Source organism: Hypanus sabinus, chromosome 8 (genome assembly GCF_030144855.1).
Source record: "Hypanus sabinus isolate sHypSab1 chromosome 8, sHypSab1.hap1, whole genome shotgun sequence".
In the NCBI taxonomy this organism is placed as follows: domain Eukaryota; kingdom Metazoa; phylum Chordata; class Chondrichthyes; order Myliobatiformes; family Dasyatidae; genus Hypanus; species Hypanus sabinus.
The window spans coordinates 140565007-140588701 of record NC_082713.1 but is presented as its reverse complement, the minus strand read 5'-3'; the positions used below and the strand labels follow the sequence as shown (position 1 = coordinate 140588701).

The 23695-nt window shown below is 43.0% G+C and overlaps 1 protein-coding gene across 2 annotated transcripts in view; it reads left to right on the top strand.

The window, feature by feature from the left end:
* The window catches only part of fbln1 (fibulin 1), a 111953-nt gene that overhangs the window by 34128 nt on the left and 54130 nt on the right, over positions 1-23695 (top strand). For both annotated transcript variants that reach the window (XM_059978016.1, XM_059978017.1), the window contains 5 exons: positions 373-510; positions 12474-12617; positions 17618-17746; positions 19224-19349; positions 20919-21038. In XM_059978016.1, the coding sequence (XP_059833999.1) occupies positions 373-510; positions 12474-12617; positions 17618-17746; positions 19224-19349; positions 20919-21038 (657 nt within the window). The remainder of the gene's footprint in view (positions 1-372; positions 511-12473; positions 12618-17617; positions 17747-19223; positions 19350-20918; positions 21039-23695) is intronic.

The window sequence follows — 23695 nt, the reverse complement described above, 5'->3', positions numbered from 1 at the left end:
GGCAGTTGAAAATAGGGTGTTATTTGCATTGGAGGTAAAGCACATGGATTATCACGAACTTTATATTTGTATCTGGGGCCATCCAATTTACTCCCACATACATCTGCAAATGCATGGCTGGTTAGTTGTGACAATAAATTGAGCTACTCCTCATCAGAGCAACATAACTGATGGCAACTTTGGCTGGACCCAACACTTGCTCACAATACTGCTGTGAGATTGTTGGAATCATTACATTAAATATCACCTCTGTCCTTGGCTGTCCATCATTTAGCAAGTTGCACAATTTATTCTCGACTTCCTGTTTAATTAAATCTGACTTTTTTTTACCCTAGCTGCTGAATAATTTGATCTTTATTTGGAATCTGATAGATATCAATGAGTGTGAGATTGGAATTCACAATTGCGGGCTCAATTTCATCTGCCAGAATACAAAAGGATCCTTCCGCTGCCGGCCGAATATCCAGTGTGGACCTGGATTTCTGCAGGATGCTCTGGGAAACTGTATAGGTATGAAGCAGTAACATATTTCTTGCTGCCTGGTATTTTCTGGAGTACGTTATCCAGCAAATGCTTTTCTCTTCACTTAAATGTGAGCAATATGAAATTATTTAAATAACATGCAGCCTCCTAATTAATTTTCTTTCATGAAATTCATAACTGCTGAGGAATCTAGGAATTATCTAAAAATTTGTGCTCGGGCCTTCAACAATGAAGTTTTGAAAATCTTATACCTACAAGAATTGGCAAAAGTTTAGAACTCTTCTGCAAATTCGTATGATGCTACTAGTCTATTGCTAACTTTAAATATAAGTTTGATTGTGTATTGTTAATAAAAGTTTTAAGAAGTTATGGGGAAATAGCATTTCATTTACAGATCAGCTGTGATTTCATTGAATTTGACTCAGAGATAGCCAACTGTGGAAGGCATTAACTAACTTGTGCATTGGCAGTACAGTTAGATATCAGTGTCAGATATCTATATTCATATATAACTCAGATACAGTTAATAACTGCAGATATTGGAAATCTAGAACATAGAGAATGCTGAAAGCACTCAACAAGAGAATCAGTTTAGTGATGAGAAAACAGGATAAACATTTTAGTTAAGAACCCTTAATCAAAACGGAAAAGTAAGAAGACAAGAGTGTTTTAAATTGAGTTGAGGTTTACTCTTTAGGTTGAGTAAAGAGAACAGAGGGAACATCTGCAAAAGAGTACAGACAAGGTTGTCTATGAATGTCACTTTAATGAGATGGCAGACGATCTACTCTTGGTCATTCAGCACCCACCAGCTCGAAGGAACATGCACAAGAGGACAGTGTGAAAGGTCATGCAAGGAAAAATGGTGACCTGGACACAGAAGTGAGATTTGATCAAAGCATTTCCACTTCTTACCTGCTCAGTCAGGACTTCACATGTTGTCCAGTGTCTTGGTGGCAGGACATACTTAAAAGATGAAAAAACATGGACAATGCCATCTCAGGCTTCTCAGCCCCCAGTGTTGGGATCAGAGCTGCCTTCCTCTCCATGTGGTGTCTGGTGAATCCACTAAGGTCCATTCCATGTAGTACTTCAGGAGGATGAAAAGAACGTAGCAACAAGACCTCATATTTTGCCTTTCAGACTGTTTATGTTTGTTAACACTGCTTTGTTAATTTGAGTGTTTATGCTCAATGTCTGCCAAATGACTAACTAACATTGGAAAGATAATATGACATACAGGTAGTCCCCGAGTTATGAACGTCCGGCTTGCGGACAACTCGTACTTACGAACCAAGGAATGTGAACATCGTCTGTCATTTTAAGTCAGATCGCAACACCGTCCGCGATTTTAAGTCATTGCCGTTGACACTATGTTGAGTGTTTAACTTTGTATTTGGCTTAAATTTTTCTTGGTAAAATTCACCCTGACCCCGCGCCCCCCCCCCCCCCCATTCCGGTTGGCTATGGCGCAGTGAGATCTGCGCCGGGCTAGAGAATGGAGGTTCCCAAGTTCAATTTAGTGACAAACCGCTCCGGTGCCGGGTTGATGTCAAACCAGTGACTCCCATACCAACCGTGCTGGGTTGATGCCGAGCTCGCAATGTGACCACGTAAAAAAAAAACACCTTCAGTTTAAATTCTCACATGGAATATTGTGGAGGATCAAATACCCAAACCCAGACTTGTCCCATTTAACCTGTCTCAGTGTGGTGGAGTTTAGGACCCGGGGAATTCAGTGAGGTGGTCCTTAGGACCCTGTGGACTTTAAGAGTTGGCACAGCTCAGGACCCGCCGCCTGCTGTGTTTCTGTTCCGTTGACGGGAAGCGATCACGATTGAAAATAAAGTGGAAATAATAAAGCGTTTGGAAAGAGGTTAAATGTCATTGGAAAAAGTCAGTCAACGATCAGAACAATTTTAAAGGATAACAGATAAAGTGAGAATATTGGAGCATATGAAAGGCCCTGCCCTGATGAAAGCTACAATTATTACTAAGCAACGCAGAGTTTTAATTATTGGAATACATATGTGTGGTGAACTACATATACCTGTCTGGACACGCCCCCTGCTGACTGCTCCTGTGGCTCCTCCCACACACCCCGGTATAAAGGCGATCAAGGCCTGAGCCCAGCCCTCAGTCTCCAGGATGTAGCATGGTGGTCAATTGCTGCTTGTTCTTTTTTCCAGTCAATAAAAGCCGATATCTCACCTCACGTCTCAGAGTGTTATTGATGGTGCATCAATTTTATTGACTGGAAGTTTTAAAACATGAAAAGTATTTTACATCCGGAAAAATTGGATTTGGACCCCCAAGCCCCTGAAGCAGCTCTTGCCTTTGAACTCTGGCTTGCATGCTTTCAATCATACTTGGAGGAGGTTAGTGTGACTGAGCCCACTGTTATGCACAGAATTCTCCTCTCAAGGGTCACCCCGAAAGTTTACTCACTTATCAGAGACCTGCCGACCTACCAAGGGGCACTGGACACCCTCAAAAGACAGTACTTGTGGCTGGTGAACACCGTCTACGCAAGACATCGCTTAGCGACACGAAGGCAGCAATCCGATGAGACGAGTGCTGTTTCTCCGAGCTCTACAGACACACGTGCGGAATTGCGACTGCAAAGCTCTCACGGCGGGGCAGCATTCGGAGCTCCTGGTAAGCGACGCCTTTGTTACGGGGATCAGGTCAGTGTACGTGCTGACAGTCACAGGTCAGGTCAGTGAAAATGCCGATCGCTTGGCGATCGAGACGGCCGACACGCTGGAGGCTGCTCTGCACTACACTGACGCTGTCCAGTCACGTGATCCCCTGCCGGTCCCGTGGACGCCTCAGGCCCCGCTGCCACCGGTTCCTGTGAGCAAATTCGCCAATGCCACTGCCAGTCGCGAGTCTGCAGACTCCCCGAACCCGACCACAGCTGCTGCCGGTCGCAAGTCCGTGCAGTGTTACTTCTGCGGACTCGAAAAACACCCCCGGAAACGCTGCCCGGCCCGGGAAGCGACCTGCTGCAGCTGCGGGAAGAAGGGCCATTTCGCCAGCGTCTGTAAGTCTGAACCACGAGCGGGGTCGGGCAGCGCTGCGTGTGAGGCATGGGGGCCGCCATCTTGCCTGCCTGGATGGGGTCAGCCATCTTTGTCGGCGCCACCTCACCCTGCCCCCGACCCACTGGTGCTTACCGGGCACCAAGACAGCAGTTCAACTCTGGCCTCTGTAACCCTCGACCAAAGCGCCCCACACTAGCTTGCAAGGTCAATGATGGACATCCTGGTGGAGGGTCACAGGACTAGCTGCCTGTTTGACACGGGCAGCACTGAGAGTTTTATTCACCCGGACACAGTGCAACGCTGCGGACTCGTGACATGGCTGGTAAGCCAGAGGGTCACCTTGGCATTCCACAGACATCCGGGTGGGTTGTGTAGCGACATTGGTGGCGCAGGGCACAGAATATCGGGACTTTGCGCTACTGGTCATGCCTCAACTGTGCGCGCCTGTGCTATTGGGGCTGGACTTCCAGAGCCACCTCGAAAATGTGACTATGGCATATGACGGGCCCCTCCCACCACTCACTGTCAGGAATCCTCAGTTTTGAGGGACTTCGCCATATACCCCGCTACTGACCACACACACACATCCCACCCAGCACCATGCCGACAGCTGCGCTACTGACACCACTTGCAGCCTCTCCACCCTCAAGATCCCTCCCCCACCGCTGTTCGCCAACCTGACCCCTGACTGTAAACCTGTGGCAACTAAAAGCAGGAGGTACAGCGCGGGGGGACAGGGCCTTCATTTAGTCAGAGGTGCAGCAGCTGCTCAGGGAGGGGATCATTGAGCCAAGCACAAGTCCTTGGAGGGCCCAGGTAGTTGTTGTTCAGACCAGGCAGAAAAATAGGATGGTTGTGGACTATAGTCAAACCATCAATAGGTTCACGCAGCTTGACGCATACCCCCTACCCCGCATCGCAGATATGGTCAATCAGATAGCTCAGTACAAGGTGTACTCAACAATAGATCTGAAATCCGCTTATCACCAGCTCCCTATCCGCACAGAGGACCGCCCCTACACAGCCTTCGAGGCAGGCGGCAGGCTCTATCACTTCCTGCGCGTCCCATTCAGTGTCACAAATGGTGTCTCTGTCTTCCAGAGGGAAATGGACCGGATGGTGGACCAGTGCCAACTGAAGGCCACATTTCCCTATCTGGATAACATCACCATCTGTGGTCACGACCGGCCGGATCACAACGCCAACCTTCAACGATTTTTCCAAGTGGCCAAAGCCCTGAACCTTACTTATAATAGGGACAAGTGTGTGTTCGGAACCACCCGACTCGCTATCCTTGGAAAACGGGGTCATTGGCCCTGATCCGGACCGTATGTGCCCCCTGTTAGAACTCCCTCTTCCCACCACCCTCATAGACGGTGCCTGGGCTTCTTTTCCTATTACGCCCAATGGGTCCCCCATTACGCAGACAAGGCCTGCCCCCTGGTCAAGTCTACCACTTTTCCCCTCTCTGCCAAGGCCTGCGCGGCCTTCAGCTGCATTAAAGGGGACATTGCCAAAGCAACAATGCATGCGGTGGACGAGACCATTCCCTTCCAAGTAGAGAGTGACGCCTTCGATTTCGTGCTGGCTGCTACCCTCAATCAGGCAGGCAGGCCAGTAGCATTCTTTTCTCGTACCCTTGAAGGCCCTGAAATTCAGCACTCTGCAGTGGAGAAAGAAGCCCAGGCCATCGTGGAAGCTATTAGGCACTGGAGGCACTATCTCGCCGGCAAAAGGTTCACCTTGCTGACCGACCAGCGCTCAGTTGCGTTCATGTTCAGCGGGGCAAAATCAAAAATGATAAAATTTTGTGGTGGAGAATAGAACTCTCCACCTACAACTATGATATCCTGTACCGGCCTGGAAGGCTCAATGAGCCCCCTGATGCCCTATCCCGGGGAGCGTGTGCCAGCGCACAGCTTGACCAGCTATATGCCCTCCATGCACCTCTTTGCAACCCGGGGGTCTCCCGATTTTACCATTTCGTAAGAGCCCAGGACCTGCCGTACTCCCTTGAGGACATAAGGATGATGACCAGGGACTGCCATGTCTGCGCTGAGTGCAAACCACACTTCTACAGTCCTGAAAAGGCGCAACTTATCAAGGCCACCCGCCCCTTTGAGCGACTGAGTGTTGACTTTAAGGGCCCCCTTCCCTTCACCGACCGCAATGTCTACTTTCTCAATATTATCGACGAGTACTCGCGGTTCCCCTTTGCCATTCCCTGCCCCAACACCACTACCACATCCGTCATAAAAGCCCTGCACCAGCTCTTCGTTCTGTTCGGATATCCCTGCTATATCCACAGTGATAGAGGGTCCTCCTTTATGAGTGACGAGCTGCGCCAGTACCTGCTGGCTAGGGGCTTTGCTACTAGTCGGACCACGAGCTATAATCCCCGGGGAAATGGTCAGGTGGAGAGGGAGAATGCCGCAGTGTGGAAGGCCACACTTTTAGCCCTTAAGTCAAAAGGGTTGCCAGTCTCTCGATGGCAGGAGGTCCTCCCCGAGGCACTCCACTCTATCCGCTCCCTGTTATGCACATCCACCAATGCTACCCCTCACGAGCACCTATTCTCTTTTCCCAGGAAGTCTGCCACTGGGACCACCCTACCAGCTTGGCTGACGTCCCCAGGGCCAGTGCTGCTCCGGAAACATGTGAGGAGCAATAAATACTCCCCACTGGTCGAGAGAGTTCACCTTCTACATGCGAACCCCCAGTATGCTTACGTGGTCTTACCTGATGGGCGGGAGGACACGGTCTCCGTCCGCGACCTAGCGCCCGCAGGAGCAGCAGACCACTACCCCGAACACTCCACGGTAACTATGAACCCTGTACCCAAGGTGACACTGCGCACACCGAGCCCTACACACACTCCTCACGACACTCCTATACCGGGCGTCTCGCACGCGCATATACCAGGCGCCTCGCAAACGCATGAGGGATCACTGACGCCTAGTGGGCTGACACCTCCAGTTAGGCCGGAACCAGCACAACCACCATCTCCACCGGCACCTGTGCAATCACAGTCGGTGTTACATAGATCGCAGCGACAGATTCGACCAGCTGATCGACTTAACCTGTAAATATACTTGTAAGAAACTTCGCCCCATGGGGACTCTCTTTTAAAAGAAAGGGGGGGGGGTGAATGTGGTGAACTACATATACCTGTCTGGACACCCCCCCCCCACCCCCCGCTGACTGCTCCTGTGGCTCCTCCCACACACCCCGGTATAAAGGCGATTGGGGCCTGAGACCTGCCCTCAGTCTCCTGGATGGAGCATGGTGGTCAATTGCTGCTTGTTCTTTCTTCCAGTCAATAAAAGCCGATATCTCACCTCATGTCTCAGAGAGTTATTGATGGTGCATCAATATGTTTCTTAAGTGTTTTATATGCATAGAAAGGTAAAATATATACTATATACTAAGATAAACGTTTGACTAACTGACGCTAAATAATACTGGATGTACTTGTTCTGACTTACGTACAAGTCCAACTTAAAGACGGACTCAGGAACGGAACTTGTACATAACCTGGGGACTGCCTGTACTGACATAAAACATTAAGGCAGCGGATGTTGATGTACCTAGCCAAACTCATTTGCGTGAGTGGAGACGGGGTGTTAGGTATAATGAGTGAACCATTGGGTGCAATTGAATTACACAGTAATGAGGGGTTATGAGCATCCTCTGACAGTGGCTGCATCATCACCAATTTCCCCTTCCTCCTCCTGTTATGTCTCCACTTCTAAAGAGGCTGCTTTATTGTGTCTCCAATCTTTGGTGCTGCACGGTACAGTGGGGAGCACCACATCACAATCTTGAGAACTATGTGGACGCATATTGAAAAGTGCTTTGTAAATAGGTCAAGCCATTAAAATGCTTTAGGAATGCCAAAGGCACCGCAAAAGACATTAATTTGGAATATGCACATCAGTAAAGAACAAATTCCTAAACCTGCATGAAAATCTGAATAAACTGAAGGAGCCTGCTGCAGACAAATCTAGGGTGTGTGGAGATATAAAACTAAATGTTAACATTTTAGAAGGGGATTATTCATTCATCCTTCATGTTATGGACTTTATATCTACACATTAATTGCGTATTTTTAGACGGTGATTTCCCCCAACTGAGCACTTTCCTCTAATTGTAACAATTACCCAGAATTTTATGCCCTCTTGCACAAAGTTGTTGTTATGGTTTCAGACACATGGGTATTAATGAATGGGGAAATCTTTACAAATAATTAGCATACTGTGTAATCCAGGAATGAGGAGAAGCAGAAAATTTGTTAAACCCTCCACCCATGCGAGCCCAGAGCAATTTCATGCTCATTCGGTTTAGTGCAATGGTGGAGGATATGATGCAATTGCCTGGCTTTGTCACCTGTCTGATACACTTAAGTGCAGCTACCTGTGAGATCCTGCACATGTATCTGGTAGGGTCCAGAGCTGTATAGTTTAAGGACAGTCATTACCCTTCATTATTCATTACCCTTAGTGACGTGCCAAGGCTCCTTGGAAAATGAAGTTCAGATGTTCAGGAAGTTCTGCCACTACCAACCGGTTCAGTTGTAGCCAGTTGCAGTGCAGCTTTCTGCTGTTATCTAGTACTTATTGTTATCTACTGTTGTCCTCAGCATTCTTTGTTATCCTCCTTGAGCAACACTCATTGTGATGGGGGCATGATAAATGGAACAGTCCAAGATGTTGAAAATGCAATGTATTTTGGGATAAGTTAATAGCAATACGCAAAAAATTTTTGCTTTTTTACCTAAAGCAAGTATCATCACGACTCTTTTAAGCTTTCCATCTAATCATCCAGGAAAGCATTGGAGGGGCTATCAAACCCCATTCACTGCAGCTGTCATGTCACCTTAGTTCCACTGGGAAGTTCCATGAAATTTGGGAAAACTACACCTAGAGTTAAAATCCCCAAGGCAATGCTATTGTTCTTTGAGCAATTAAGCAAGTTGGCAGCAAATCCAAAGCTCTCAAGGGTCACCGCAAGCACAGCTTTAGGTGCTCCGTTTAAAGCCTTAAATTTTGGGTTTGATTCAGATTTGGTGCACTGTCGCTTTTTGCAGATAAAACTCCATTCACTTGGCTTAAAGTTCCCTCAGAGAGAAGAACATCAGATTGATCCCAGCCTAAGGTAACAGACACTGAGGAACCCAGTGAACATATCTTATTTCACATTTTATCCTTCAGGATCATGACCAAAACATTCAGTCCACTTGATTTAAGAACAGTGTGAGCAGAACCCATCGCAACATTCCACCACCTCTCCTCTTCCCCACTTTCCCTTTACACTCCAAGGGACCAGCTTAGATAAAAGGACGCTAGAGGCAGGAAGTGACATATTACGACTATTTAGGCTATTATCCACATAAGAAAACGTATTTCTTTTTTTTCTATTGCAATGTGTGCTGCCAACAAATCCAATGGCTGTGAGGCCCTTTGGAAACAGAAGGTGACGCTATAGGACAGTGTTCTGACTTTCTCTGGGCCAAGCAGCAAGGCAGCACTGATTAACCAGCTGCACACATTGACATTCATACAACACAGATGATTAATGTATCCATGCTACACATTATACACTGCTTTACGTCAGCTGTTGGCTAAAGCTTTCATGTTGCCTGCTCTCTGTGATGGGAATGAATGATTTTGGCAGAGGGCAACTGCTTATTAAGTAAAAGACATAAACAAAATGCAACAGAAAGCTTAAGGTCCCTCTGTACAGACGGGTTAGCAAACAATTCAGTACCACTGCTGAGTCAACAACAGAAGGGAAGTGTACAGGATGCTGAAAAGGACTCGCTGCTAATCCATCAGACGGCATCTGAACCAGTGATGAACTAAGTCATTAATTCACTGCCAGTAGGCAAACAGATGACACATATATCAGTAAAAGAGAAATTTGTTAAAAATCAGTTGGATACCTTCCTGACAATAATCAACAAGCATTGCAGATGTCAGAATTGCCGGAAGAGTTGTGGGAATGGATGGGGTTAGCTTTTTGCAGAGTTTTTTCCCTGCAACAAGCTATGCTGGGATTAATGAATCTTCTCACTATCCTGCAGCTAAGATTAATAAACCTGCATTAATCAGTTCGGGTGGTGCACCACTGGTGAGAAGGCACTACGTTTTCATTTGATCACAAGAAACAAAAATGGTTGCTTCCCTGCTCCTCAGCAATAAATATCAGTGCTTAGCAGCTTTGATTTCAGACAGAGCATATTATACCATATTGATTTCAAAACCTGGTGTGCTTTTTCTTGTGGAACCATCAATGGATACAGGTTTTCTTTTACAAATTTAAATGAAACTGTGACTTAGAATTAGTTGGCAAAAGGTAGCCTATCACTGGTTTTTCCCATCACATCCTGTTTTTGTGCTGGAAATGTGTTAGCATATAAAAAAAATCTAGAACTTAGGTGAATGACAAAAGCAACCGTCAGTTTCCTTAACCAAGAGCTTGAAAGGTAGAGAAAGATAAAAGAAACAGGGGTAAACCATCAAATTGGTTATGGCAAGGATAAAGAAAGAATAGAACTATTTTAATAAGGAGGAAAAGAATGAATAGGAAGGTGAACTAATCCTATTATTTACAATATTGAATCAAAGCATGTTCCAAAATTCATTTCCAGGTTCCATTAGGCTGAGCCCCATAAACAGCCACAGAATAGAAATATATCCCTTTAGAACAGAGATGAGGAGAAATTTCTTTAGCCAAAAGGTAGTGAGTCTGTGGAATTCATTGTGGAGGCCAAGTCATTGCGTATTGTTAAAGCATAGGTTCTTGATTAGTAAGGGCATCAAAGGCTACTTGGGGTGGGCGGGGAATGTGGGTGAGAAGGAAAATAAATCAACAATGGTGGAGCAGGCTTGATGGGCTGAGTGGCCTGGTTCTGCTCCTCTGCCTTGTGCCTTACAGTCTTACATAAATTTCAACATGAAGGGGTTTTGGCATTGTTAAGAACTAGCAATGAATTAACAGCACAAATGTTTCTGTGCGGCAAATTCTTGGAAGTGGTGAGTAGGTTGACAGAGAGTCTAATAGCATCCAGTGATTTGTGGTAATTTCAATCATGTTGTAAAACTTCCTGACCACAAATTGCTGGTGATTTACACACTATTGTCAACACTCTCATTAACTTAGTTCCCAGCAAACCTTGGACTTATAAACTAAAGCCTCATCTCTGGTAGCTGCAACAAGACTGCTGGTAGACCAGAAGTGTTTATGTAATGAGCAGAGATATTATTTTTTAAGACACACCAGCTGAAGCCAGAAAATCACCAGATTTAATTATCATTATGGCGTTAGGGTCGGGAAACAATTCTTGGGATGAAAATCTATGCTGGGCAGCCTGACTGAAGAGAGCTTGGGCAAACTCCATACCATTTCCAGTCAGCAACAATTTTCAAAATATAAACGCCAAGATGCAATTCACTCAGGCCACAGTGTATCAGGTGTAAAAATCAAAATGAATCAAAGAAGCCAGTTTCACTTGAGAATCAAATATTGATAATGGGCATCTATGATAGAACTATCTGCATACTGGTATAATCTTATAAGATAATTTACACACATTTCACAAGAAACACACAAGGAAATATTAGATATTGCACAGACATGATTCATTTGGAATAGAAACCTTTTGTTTTATATACAATACCAACATACCAAAGGAAAAATAATAATTATCCAAAGTACTCCATCTAATATTGTTTGGAATGATCAACATCAAAAAAGCCGTTGGTCACTGTGTAACATGGAAGAAGTCAATGAAATGTAGACAAATTTTCAAGCTGTCGAAACAATTAGCTTTGATTGAGAGTGATGCCCAATACTAATTACAGGCAGAAAATGTGAATTCTGGTGTTAGAGAATTTTGGCCACTGCCTCAAAGCCTCTGGCACTTGCTGCTGTCAGAGCTTTTTGAAGATAATTGGCTTGGATTTTTTTTGGTTTTTCACCAGTTCTGCACCTGCTGGCATTTGTCAGTGTATGTTTCAATAGGTTTAGGGAATCACACACTTAAACCTGCATTTCTCACTTACTGGCTGATAAACTCCATTGATATTTTGCTGACTGCATTCTATCATTGAGTTCAATGTGGAGATCTGTAAGTCAAGCAGCAGCTTGCTCAGATTCCTCACCTGGGAAGCTGCATCTACACTGTCCTTTCGTGAGCCCATTCATCTCAACGACATCTAAGAATGAATAGGTAAATTTCATTCCATTAGTATATTGTGCAATAATTCTAATCATGTGTTTTAGCTAATACAGCCTTTGTAATAGTTATCTTATTTCATGTTTTATGGTTTTTAGATGTTTCCAGGTAACACTGAGGCTCAAAAATTAGAAAACACTGCCAGATACCAAAGGTGGAGTTGAGGAAGATCATGAGTGGCTCTTGTTCTGGCTAACTCGTATATCTCAGCAATGACCTGGAGGGTCTCCCACTGATGATGACCTTGTATCTCAGCTCTGGGGCTATTCTGGGTCTGTTGAAGGCATGTTTGAAAAAATGAGAAATGTAGATGGTAAATAATGGTAGTGCGCCCCTCTCAGGGAAATTCAGATCAATGTGTCTTTCTAATTTCAGAGAGCACCGATGTAAAGGACTTGAGTGATATTCATGTTTGCATAATTGTTTTTTAAAATGTGGACTAAATCTATATATATATATATAAGTTATTTATTTGGCAGAATTTTTTTGCTCAGAAGTTGCATCACTTTAGCTTGAAGGGTATATTTTTAACATAAACTTTGTTTAAAGAATGGGCTGGAAGTATCAGCAAGCTGTCAAAGATAATCTAATGGGTAGTACATTGTCAAAAGTGTATTCCGCCCTCTTCCTCTTATTGTAATGAGTCACAGTAAATGTGCAATCATGCTGGCTCTGCTATTATTAAATAGTACCATTTTCCTTTCCAGATGTCAATGAATGTAATAATTTTCCCTTTCCCTGCAAACCTGGTTATATCTGCATCAATAACATCGGTTCATATAGCTGTCAGCACAATGCTGTAAACTGTGGCCGAGGCTATCATCTCTCCATGGATGGTTCAAATTGTGTAGGTGAGATGCACATTATTTAACTTCACTGTTACCTGTTAAAGCTGATAGAGCAAATGTTTTTTTTCAGTTACTTTTATGTTTGAGGCAGATTCCTACTGACAAAAGAATCCACAGTGAGGGGAGCTTAGAGAATCGTCAGTTTCACCCTCATAAGGAAACATTTATGAGGTGAAATTTTTTAGGTAGGTAAGTTCGTAAACAAAAGTTAGGTTTGGAAAATACAAGCTACAGTAAGAAAGAGGGAAGAGGAAACCTGCTGAAGCTAATAGAAGGAAAGTGTAAAACTCATATTGTCAAGATCGTTTGCACAAGCAGTGGGTACCTGGTCATCTGACTTCAGCCTGTTACAACTACACTGTAACTTCATTCCACAAATGTTAAAAGAAAAAACTTTGATAACTTTGCACCCATTTCCTAAAATTCTAGACTTAACTTTGTCTAACCCTTGACTGGTTCATCAGCTGTAGCCCTCCTGATAAGCCATCTTTGTTACAATAAATTCCATCAAACCTTCACTTAATCTTTCTCTGTATGATTAAACAGTTTAAATTTATGTGTATTACCCTGTGTAAAATGCCATGGAACCTTTTATATTGTGGAGAATCTTCCGGTTGAAAGACAGCAGATCTGCTCAGGACTCACGAGTGCAGGATGGTGTACAGCCTCTCATTCTAATTAGGTTATTTGCTCATTGTAAATTGTCCCGTGATTAGGTTAGGGTTAATCAGGGTTGTGGGCTTGAAGGGCTGGAAGGGTCTATTCCATTCTGTATCACAAAAATAAAATTAACTTCCAGGTCTGGTTAATGTTGCACAGACTTAACTAAAATTTCCCAGCTCTAGGTTGGGCAATCAGCCTATTAAAGTTGTTACAGCGTACTATCATGGAAGTTCTGCAGCTCTATTGCAATGAATAGAAAGATATGACTGTCAGAAGGGCAGCAAATAGACCTTTTTACTTGGTCATAAAGTTGTAGAGCGCAATTCAGGTATTTTGGCCCACTACGTATGCTGCCCGATGTGGCTATCTACACTAATCCTATTTACCCACAGTAGGTCCCTTGCCTTCCATGCCTTCATGATTCAAGTACTAAATGCTTTAGACACTTCTTAAATGTTCTGTGAATAGCTCTCTACATGTTTAAGTTACTTCAAACATATTTAATTATTTTTTAATGTATCTGAGTGTTTTTCACATTTTAATTCTTTAAAAGTAGATATTTGCAAACATACTTGCTCATAGATCAGTGAAAGCAGTTTCAAGTATTTTAAATGCAAAGTGTGCAAGATTTCCCACACAGAGTTGGGCTGCAATCAAATTAAATAATGTAGCAGGTTTGAGGGGCCTAATACCTACTCTTATTTCATTTTGGATATGTGTGTGAACTTTTCAAGTCAAGTCAAGTCAAGTCACTTTTTATTCTCATTTCAACCATAACTGCTGGTACAGTACACAGTAAAAACAAGACATTTTTCAGGACCATGGTGCTATATGAAACAGTACAAAAACTACACTGAACTATGTAAAAACAACACAGAAAAAAACTACACTAGACTACAGACCTACCCAGGACTGCATAAAGTGCACAAAACAGTGCAGACATTACAATAAATAATAAACAAGACAATAGGCACAGTAGAGGGCAGTAAGTTGGTGTCAGTCCAGGCTCTGGTATTGAGGAATCTGATGGCTTGGGAGAAGAAACTGTTACATAGTCTTGTTGTGAGAGCCCAAATGCTTCGGTGCCTTTTCCCAGATGGCAGGAGGGAGAAGAGTTTGTATGAGGGGTGCGTGGGGTCCTTCATAATGCTGTTTGCTTTGTGGATGCAGCGTGTAGTGTAAAGGTCTGTAATGGCGGGAAGAGAGACCCTGATGATCTTCTCAGCTGACCTCACTATCCGCTGCAGGTCTTGCAATCCGAGAAGGTGCAATTTCTGAACAAGGCAGTGATGCAACTGCTCAGGGTACTCTCAATACAACCCCTGTAGAATGTGATGAGGATGGTTCGGGGGGGGGGGGGCAGTGGGAGATGGACTTTCTTCAGCCTTTGCAGAAAGTAGAGACACTGCTGGGCTTTCTTTGCTATGGAGCTGGAGTTGAGGGACTAGGTGAGATTCTCCGCCAGGTGAACCCTAAGAAATTTGGTGCTCTTAACGATCTCTACTGAGGAGCCGTCGATGTTCAGCGGGGCATGGTGCTCCGTGCCCTCCGGAAGTCAACAACCATCTCTCTTGCTTTGTTCACAATCAGAGACAGGTTGTTGGCTCTGCACCAGTCCATTAGCCACTGCGCCTCCTCTCTGTAAGCTGACTCATCGTTGCTGAAAGCTTTCATGGTTGGTAAGGCTTAACACCAAGATGAAGAAGCATTACTTGTCACAAACTCAGAGAAGCCCTGTGCTGTCCTTCGCCAATCACAGAACACTCCTCCTGGAGGAAGATTAGGCCTCCAGTCACACTAGAAGAAACAGTGTGACTGAAATGCATGTGACTAGTGAATCTGAATGCTTTGTCAGTCAGCAGATGACATGACCCAGTTTCAATACTTGTTGTTGACTGCAGTAAAAGTCTCTATAGATCTAAGTTCATGCAGTCTCTGACCCTTTGGACAGAATTATGTGATGTACCAGCAATTTAACTGACTGGAACCGCAGTCTACATCAGGAGGTTGAACACAATATGACTAAAGATTAAATGTTCTCTCTTGCCAATAAATATCTATATGTCTTGATGTGCACATATGCCTTGTGAAAATATTGCATTGTCATTTTTGTTTTCTTCATCATCATCATCATCACAATTCAAGATTCATTATTATCCTCGCCTTCTTTCAGTGTAGCTGAGATTATCGCCTCATTCCAGCTTGGTGGCATTTGCGCCTTTTTTAGAGCCCAGTTCAGTGTGAGGAGTAAAACAGGAATTAATTCATTTTTAAATTCTTTATACCACTCTGCCATATATCCATCTGATCCTGGTGACTTGCTTAATTTAAGCCTACTAATTGCAGTTTTTAGTTCAGCTTCAGTTATGTCAGCAGTCATCGTTCTATTTTGTTCTTCGCTTAGAGTGGGTAACTCTAGAGAATTCAGGAATTTCAGATATCTCAAAGTTCCAGGGGGAAGCATAACCCAAATTGATAATTCAAGATTCAAGTACATTTATTATCAAAGAATGTATGAATTACACATCCTTAAGATCTTCTTGCTTGCCGGTAGCCACAAAGCAAGAAACAAAAGTAAATAAAAGACCAACACTCCATGTGCAAGAGAGAAAAAACGAAAATCTTGCAAACAATTGAAGTGAAACAACATTCCGAATCAAAATCGAATCCTCAGATCCAAACCCTGATCACTCCTGAGTAGGCCCAAAGCCTTGCTTATCAGTTCATCATATTAGCGGGCATAGAGCACAGCAGCCAGGGCAGTCTTCATAGCCTCAGCACCATGGAGAGAAGAGTGACTGTTGCGGAGAATGAGCAAAATCAACTCATCACGGATCCCGGCGTCCTGTCTTTTGAGTCTATCTGGACTAGCATTTAAAGTGACCAAACAATGGAACAGTGAAAGACTCCAGCACCCTGGAGAGAGGAGTGAACATCGTTGAGAACAAGCAAAATTGACACTCTCCTCCAATTTAGTCTGGCACTTAAATTGTCTAAACAGCAGACTGTACCTTGCACTAAGACCCAGCTACTGCGAAGGACTTGGGCCTAGACCACGTTGCCCAGTGACTCACTCCGGGCACAGATTTTGCTGCCCAGCCCAAAGCCACTTTCAAGCTCTTCAAATCAGTTGGGCGCTCAGAATGATCCAACCTCACACCCAGGCCAGCCGTATGGGCATCAGAACTCCATCTGCAGCGATTCTGTAACACGCCATCTCTGCTCATTCCCTAAGCTTGCCTCGCCATCGCTCACCCCTTCACTGTTCGTGATGATAATTTCATGCAAGTGACCTCAGTAGAGGTATTTTTAGTGATAGCTTTATTGGATTTCTTATCCTTTTATCTACCGGAGAGCTATTGCACACTTTTGGTAGTGCCATGTTGACCGGTGGTCAGAGAGCAAGAACCTTGCAATTAATGAAGAAAAGTCTAAGTGGAATGACGCTGGTGTAATTTCAGAGGTCATAGGAGGTATTGTACGTGCATGCCTCTCCAAAAGTTGGCAAACTTGAATCCATGTGGAAACCCCTATATAGGTCACTTTTTGCTGCTGCTTGCCAGACCTACAAACATGGACTGCATTCACTGCTTTTATGCAATTTGTCTATTCTCTCCTATTGTAGCTGGAAAATTGCATGTCTTTTAAAACAAAACCGATTGAGTGTTTGGAATAGAACATAGAACATAGACTTCTACAGCACATCACAGGCCCTTCGGCCCACAATGTTGTGCAACCATGTAACCTAGGCTAGAAACTGCTTAGAATTACACAACCGCATAGCCTTTGATTTTTCTAAGCTCCATGTACCTATCTAAGAGTCTCTTAAAAGACCCGATTGTATCTGCCTCCATCACTGTTGCCACCAGTGCATTCCACGCACCCACCACTCTCTGTGTGGGAGAACCTACCCCTGTAAGACTAATAATAATTTGAAGTAATAAGAATTTACTAATAAGAATTTCATTAAGTTTTTTTGGGTATCATAATGGTCATGTGAGGGCAAATATTCAGTTTTATTGCTCCCAATGTGAGGGGTGGTGTCCCATATTCATCTTTTGATTTATTATCCATAAAGAGATTCAATGGTTGGAAATTAGTGGGCCTAGTGATTGAATTTTTCATGCATTGTCCCAGTAAGTAAAAGCCTTGGTGTGACAAATATTGTTATTTGTGAAACTTGTCAAAAAGTACAGTATTAGAATTGGTTTATTATTTTCACATGTACCAAGATACAGTGAAAAGTGTCTGTTTATGTGCCATTTCTGATCAGATCAAGCCATACCATGTTTTAAAATAACAATGATTTTGCCATATTTTTCTTTCTGCTTACTTTGCAGACATTGATGAATGTGCAGGCCCTCAGAACCCTTGTGGTGAAGGACATTTGTGCATAAATTCACCTGGTAGTTTTTACTGCAATTGCAACAAAGGGTACAATTTCAACAGCATTTCCAGAACATGCATTGGTAAGTGGGTTACTGCATGGCCAGAGAGAGCTATAATTCAATGGCACAAAAATTAAGTACTATCTGCCTAGTGCTTGGACTTCTGTTCAGAACTAGAGATGAAATCATAAATTAAGACAGAGTCTTTGGATAGGTTTCACTGCTTTTCGGTCAGGTTACCTAACTGAAGGGCAAGTTGGGGCAGAAGTGTGAACAATGACATCCGAAAGGGTAACATTTTGTCCTTAATGATGGACGCGTCTTCTTGAGGCACTGCTCCTTGAAGATGTTTTGGATACTGCGGAGATGGAGCTGACTAATTTTACAGATTTCTACAACTGGAAAATAAAATACTTGCCTGAAGACTGTGAAAGCTATCTTTATATAGTGCTATGGGATCTGAGCAAGTAGACACAACCTTAGTTTAATCACTCCCGAATGATTGCACTATTAATCATGCAGCATTTCTTTGAAGCTATGCTAGAAGCCCACTTGGAACTTTTTTGTTCATCCTTAGAGTAGGGATTGAACTCACAATCTTTTAACTTTAAGCTAACAGTGCTTACAGACACAGAAAACTGAAGGTTTACAGTCTTTTCCCCAAAATGAAAACTTTCCACAGATTTATTTTGTAAAAATAGTATTATATTTTAAAAGTATTTTTTCCACACAATTTTATTTTTAATTCAAACTCCGGTGAAGTATGAGGAAGTATCAGTAGATTGCTGTATAAATTTGTAAGAATGATGGACAACATTCTCTTGGCTATGACATTGGTGCATAAACTGTATTCCAGTAAATTATGTGGAATTTATGAATGATAGCTGAGCCGGAGATTTCTTGTAAAGAATTTGGGTAAAAGAGGAGTGAGATAGAAAGAACAAGTCAGGAATTGTTTGCAGGGATCACTGCTTGTCTTGTACTTAATGTGTATAATACATTCAAAAGCATGTTCTGTTTCTGCTCAGCCAGCTTTTTTGGAGGTAAGAGGACAGTCAGAGAATGTGACTGAAATCTCTGTGTCAAATATGTATTCATAAACAAATGATTGGGAATATTTGCCAAAATTGTTACTCATTTTGAAGCTCATGCACCTCGCATTTATCAGTTCAGTTCCAATCAAGGCTTTGTTTTGATATCCCATTTTATCCAGGGTGAATGCCATTTTAAATTAACAAAAGGAGGTTTTAAAAAAAAACTTTTTCTGCACTCTCCTCCAAAAGACTTTTCTCAGGAAATGGTTTCCTCTTGGAAGTGCCTGTCCTCTCACTATACACTGTATCTTTGCTACAATGCATGAGTGGATTGTGAGATGGCAACTCGCCACACAGAAGCTTCAATGTCACCTGACACTAGGGTCCTCCACTGCGCTTGCTTGTCTATTATTGCTTCAACTATAGCTGTCTTCTGTTTTGCCTGTAAGCACTTTAAAAATTTGCAATTTCACAAATGTATTTTACGGTTTCTGCATAAGTTTTTGTTTCTGCTTTGGTCTTAGATGAAAACGAATGCCGTCGTTACCCAGGACGTCTCTGTGCACATAATTGTCAGAACACTCCAGGTTCCTACTATTGCAGCTGCAGCATTGGCTTTAAACTCTCATCTGATGGGAGAAACTGTGAAGGTGGTTTAATAAATTATTGTAATTGACCTAGATAAATATATACGGCATTCTGATTTTATTTCAGATTTCCACCATCTGCAGTGTTTTGATTTGCATTTATTTACTAAATAGCTAGCTGCTTGCAAGCAATGATTACATAACTTCCACTTATGAACAGTGTGTGATACCAAATACTACTTTCTAATGCACCAGCATAACCACAATATCAAATATCAGGTCCCTTATCAAATAAAACATGGTTAATCTAAGTATCTTATTTTTCAGCTTAGTGATAACTTGCAGTCTGAAGTACCACTCATCAACCCCAGGAACAACCAGAACAGTAAATAACGATCTTTAACCAGACCAACATGTTATTTCCCTTTGCACAAGTAGAAATTATTGAATTCCTACACTTGCGATAAATTTAACGCAAAAAGGACATTGAAACAATACATAGGGCAACAAACCAACAAATTAGTTGTGTTAAAGTAGCAAAGTATGTTTAGTCCATGAATTCCCATAATCAAATTCTACTATGCATGAGGCTTACGTTGTTATATGTATAAATTTGGGGCTTAGGCCCATTGTGAAGAACTGAAAGAGTGATTTGGTGGATTGGATGCAATGACAAACTAAGAAACTTAAAGGAGACCTCACTAAGACCCCCACCACCTGGGACATGCCCTCTTCTCACAAACAAGAGAAAATCTATAGACGCTGGAAATCCGAGCACCACACACAAAATGCTGGAGGAACTCAGCAGGCCAGGCAGCATCAATGGAGAAGAGTACAGTCAACATTTTGGGTGGAAACCCCTCCTGCTGAAGGTCCTGGCGAAGGGTTTCAGCCCGGAATGTAGTTTGTACGTTTTCTATAGGTGCTGTCTAGCCTCCAGCATTTTGTGTGTGACATGCTCTCATCTCATTGTTACCTTCAGGAAGGAGGTACAGAAGCCTAAAGGCTCACATTCAGTAACTCAGGGACAGCTTCTTCCCCTCTGCCTCCTGATTTCTGAATGGACATTGAACCCATGAACACCACCTCATGACTTTTTTTATTTCCTATTTTTTGCACTACTTATTTAACTAATATATATACATACACACACACACAGCCACACACACACACACACACACACATATATATACACATATCTTAAATAGTTATACACACTTACAAGAAATTCACAGTTTTCATTTTCCTCTCTATTATCATTTATTGCATTGTACTGCCACAAAAATAACATTTCATGACATATGCCAGTGTGATTAAACCTGATTTGATTCTGATTTAGGAGAATCCGTACTCAGAACTATCATATTGGTTCCGTCTGTTCATGGGTTGTGCTCCTGGAAATAAACTTTGTGCAAGTGATGACAAGATATGCATTGCATGTAGCTTAAAGCACTGCTTATGTTATATATTTGTCAATTTTGAAATCAGGTTTTTAATGAATTTCTTTTGTTTCTGTACCACAGTGGTGTTGAAACATTTTGTTTCATATTTAACTCAGCTTCCATTTCTCTCAAGATACCAAACTAAAATTAGTGGCTTTCTTTAACTTTTTCCAATATGTTTGACCTGCAGACGTGAATGAGTGTGAGATCAATCCTTGCAGTCAAGAATGTGCTAATGTCTTCGGCTCGTACCAGTGTTACTGCCGCCGTGGTTACCAGCTCAGTGATGCAGACGGAATAACCTGTGAAGGTAAGGCTGGTGGTTACATCACACAATGAAGCTTACTTACAACTTGGTCTACCTCTTACACATATGCACAGAAAGACGTGCAGACACACGCACACACAAACACCGCTCTGTGTTTACACCTGACTTGGTGAGTTACTTAATCACAGCAGCGCTTACTGAGAGGTAATGATAAACTTTCTGATAGGAAGGATAATTAACTATTGAGCTCAGCCACTATGGAGCTTATGGTGTACCACTGCTGGATCTGATTCTTAACCAATTTCAACCAAGGCCTTTTAAAGTAAGTACAAATAGTAGGTTTTTATCCAATGAGTCTGTTCTAGACTATGTACCAATTTAAGAACAATGCCCCAAACAAGAGCGCCATTCAATTCATCATCATTGTATTTGTTCTTGCACTTTTCATCTAAGATGATAAAAGCTTGAGTGCTTTCAGTACAAGAGATTGTTCGTTGGTGACACAGTATGATGTTTAAAAAGGAGCTCGGGTTCCTTAAGCCCTTTTCGGCAGTCAGCAAGGAGCCAATTTTAAAAAAGGGAGGTGTAAGCTCTAAGTAATTTTCTAGTAAGCTTTTTTTTCTGTTGGTACATAGCTAATGTGCTGAGCATGGGTCCAGACCTCCAGTCTCCCTGATAACTATATTTGTATGAAGTGTATTGTGCTGCAGCTCCTTAGAGAACATGTTAAGAACGGAGCTGCAACTGGATGATCTTTGCCTCATTCAGGAAAATGAGGAGGTGATAGGTAGGAGCTACAGGGAGCAGCGGGAGGCAGGCATCTGAGTGAATATCAGGAGAGGGAAAGGGAATAGGCAACCAGAGCAGAGTGCCCCTGTGGCCATTACCCACAATAATAAGTAGACTACTTTGGATTACTGTTAGGGGGTAGGGGATGACCTACCAGGTCTTGGCACTGAGTCTGGCTCTGGCCCATAAGGGAAAGGGAAAGAAGACGAATGCAGTACTGATAGGGGATTCCATAATCAGAGGGGCAGAAGCAGAGTTATGGACATGAAAGACGCCTGGAAGGTATGTTGCCTCCCAGGTCCAGGGTCAGGGATATCTCAGATTGGGTCCATGGCATTCTAAAAGGTTAGGGTGAGCAACGGAAGTCATGGTACATATTGTTATCAATGACATAGGTCGGTAAAGGGAGGAGGGCCTGAAGGCAGAAGACAGTGAGTTAGGCATAAAACCGAAAAGCAGGGCCTTCAAGGTAATAATCTCTGGATTTCTGCCTGTGTCACATGCCAGTGAGGGTAGAAATAGGATGAATTAGCAGGTAAATGCATGGCTGAACAATTGGTATAGGGGACAGGGTTTCAGATTTCTGAATCATTGGGATCTTTTCTGGGCAAGGTATGACCTGTACAAAACCAACAGGTTATACCTGAATCCGAGGGGGACCAATATCCTTGCGGGCAGGTTCACTAGATGTGGTGAACTACATATACCTGTCTCAGAAGATTCTTTATACCACTCTGCCATATATCCATCTGATCCTGGTGACTTGCTTAATTTAAGCCTACTAATTGTAGTTTTTAGTTCAGCTTCAGTTATGTCAGCAGTCATCGTTCTATTTTGTCCTTCGCTTAGAGTGGGTAACTCTAGAGAATTCAGGAATTTCAGATATCTCAAAGTTCCAGGGGGAAGACAGAATTGCAGTTAGTGGGATGAGTTAAAGTGTAATAGGGGGTCAAGATCAAAAGTTTGATGAATATGGGTCTGAAGGTCTAATATTACATGCGGTACACAGTAGATGATCTCGCTGCGCAGTTAGAGATTGGCAGGTATGATATGGACATATCTGAGTTGTTGCTGAAAGAAGATCATAGTTGGGAGCTTAACATACAAGGATACACAGTGTATTGAAAGGAGAGGCAGGTAGACAAACTGAGTAGGGTGGCTTTTTAGGGGGCAAAATACAATTGGAGGTAGAAAAGGCGCGCAAAAAGGGCAATGTTGCAATAATCATGGAGGATTTCAATACAGACAGACATATTTTATTGATCCCGGGGGAAATTGGGTTTCGTTACAGCCACACCAACCAAGAATAGTGAAGAAATATAGCAATATAAAACCATAAATAATTAAATAATAATAAGTTAATCATGCCAAGTGGAAATTAGTCCAGGACCAGCCTATTGGCTCAGGGTGTCTGACACTCCAAGGGAGGAGTTGTAAAGTTTGATAGCCACAGGCGGGAATGACTTCCTATGATGCTCAGTGTTGCATCTCAGTGGAATGAGTCTCAGGCTGAATGTACTCCTGTGCTTAACCAGTACATTATGGAGTGGATGGGAGTCATTGTCCAAGATGGCATGTAACTTGGACAGCATCCTCTTTTCAGACACCACCGTCAGAGAGTCCAGTTCCACCCCCACAACATCACTGGCCTTACAAATGAGTTTGTTGATTCTGTTGGTGTCTGCTACCCTCAGCCTGCTGCCCCAGCACACAACAGCAAACATGGTAGCACTGGCCACCACAGACTCGTAGAACATCTTCAGTATCGTCCGGAAGGTATTAAAGGACCTCAGTCTCCTCTGGAAATAGAGATGGCTCTGACCCTTCTTGTAGACAGCCTCAGTAAGCAGGTAGTTTGGAAATCTACCAGGAATCTATTAGGTTGGTGCTGGATCCTAAGAGAGGGAATT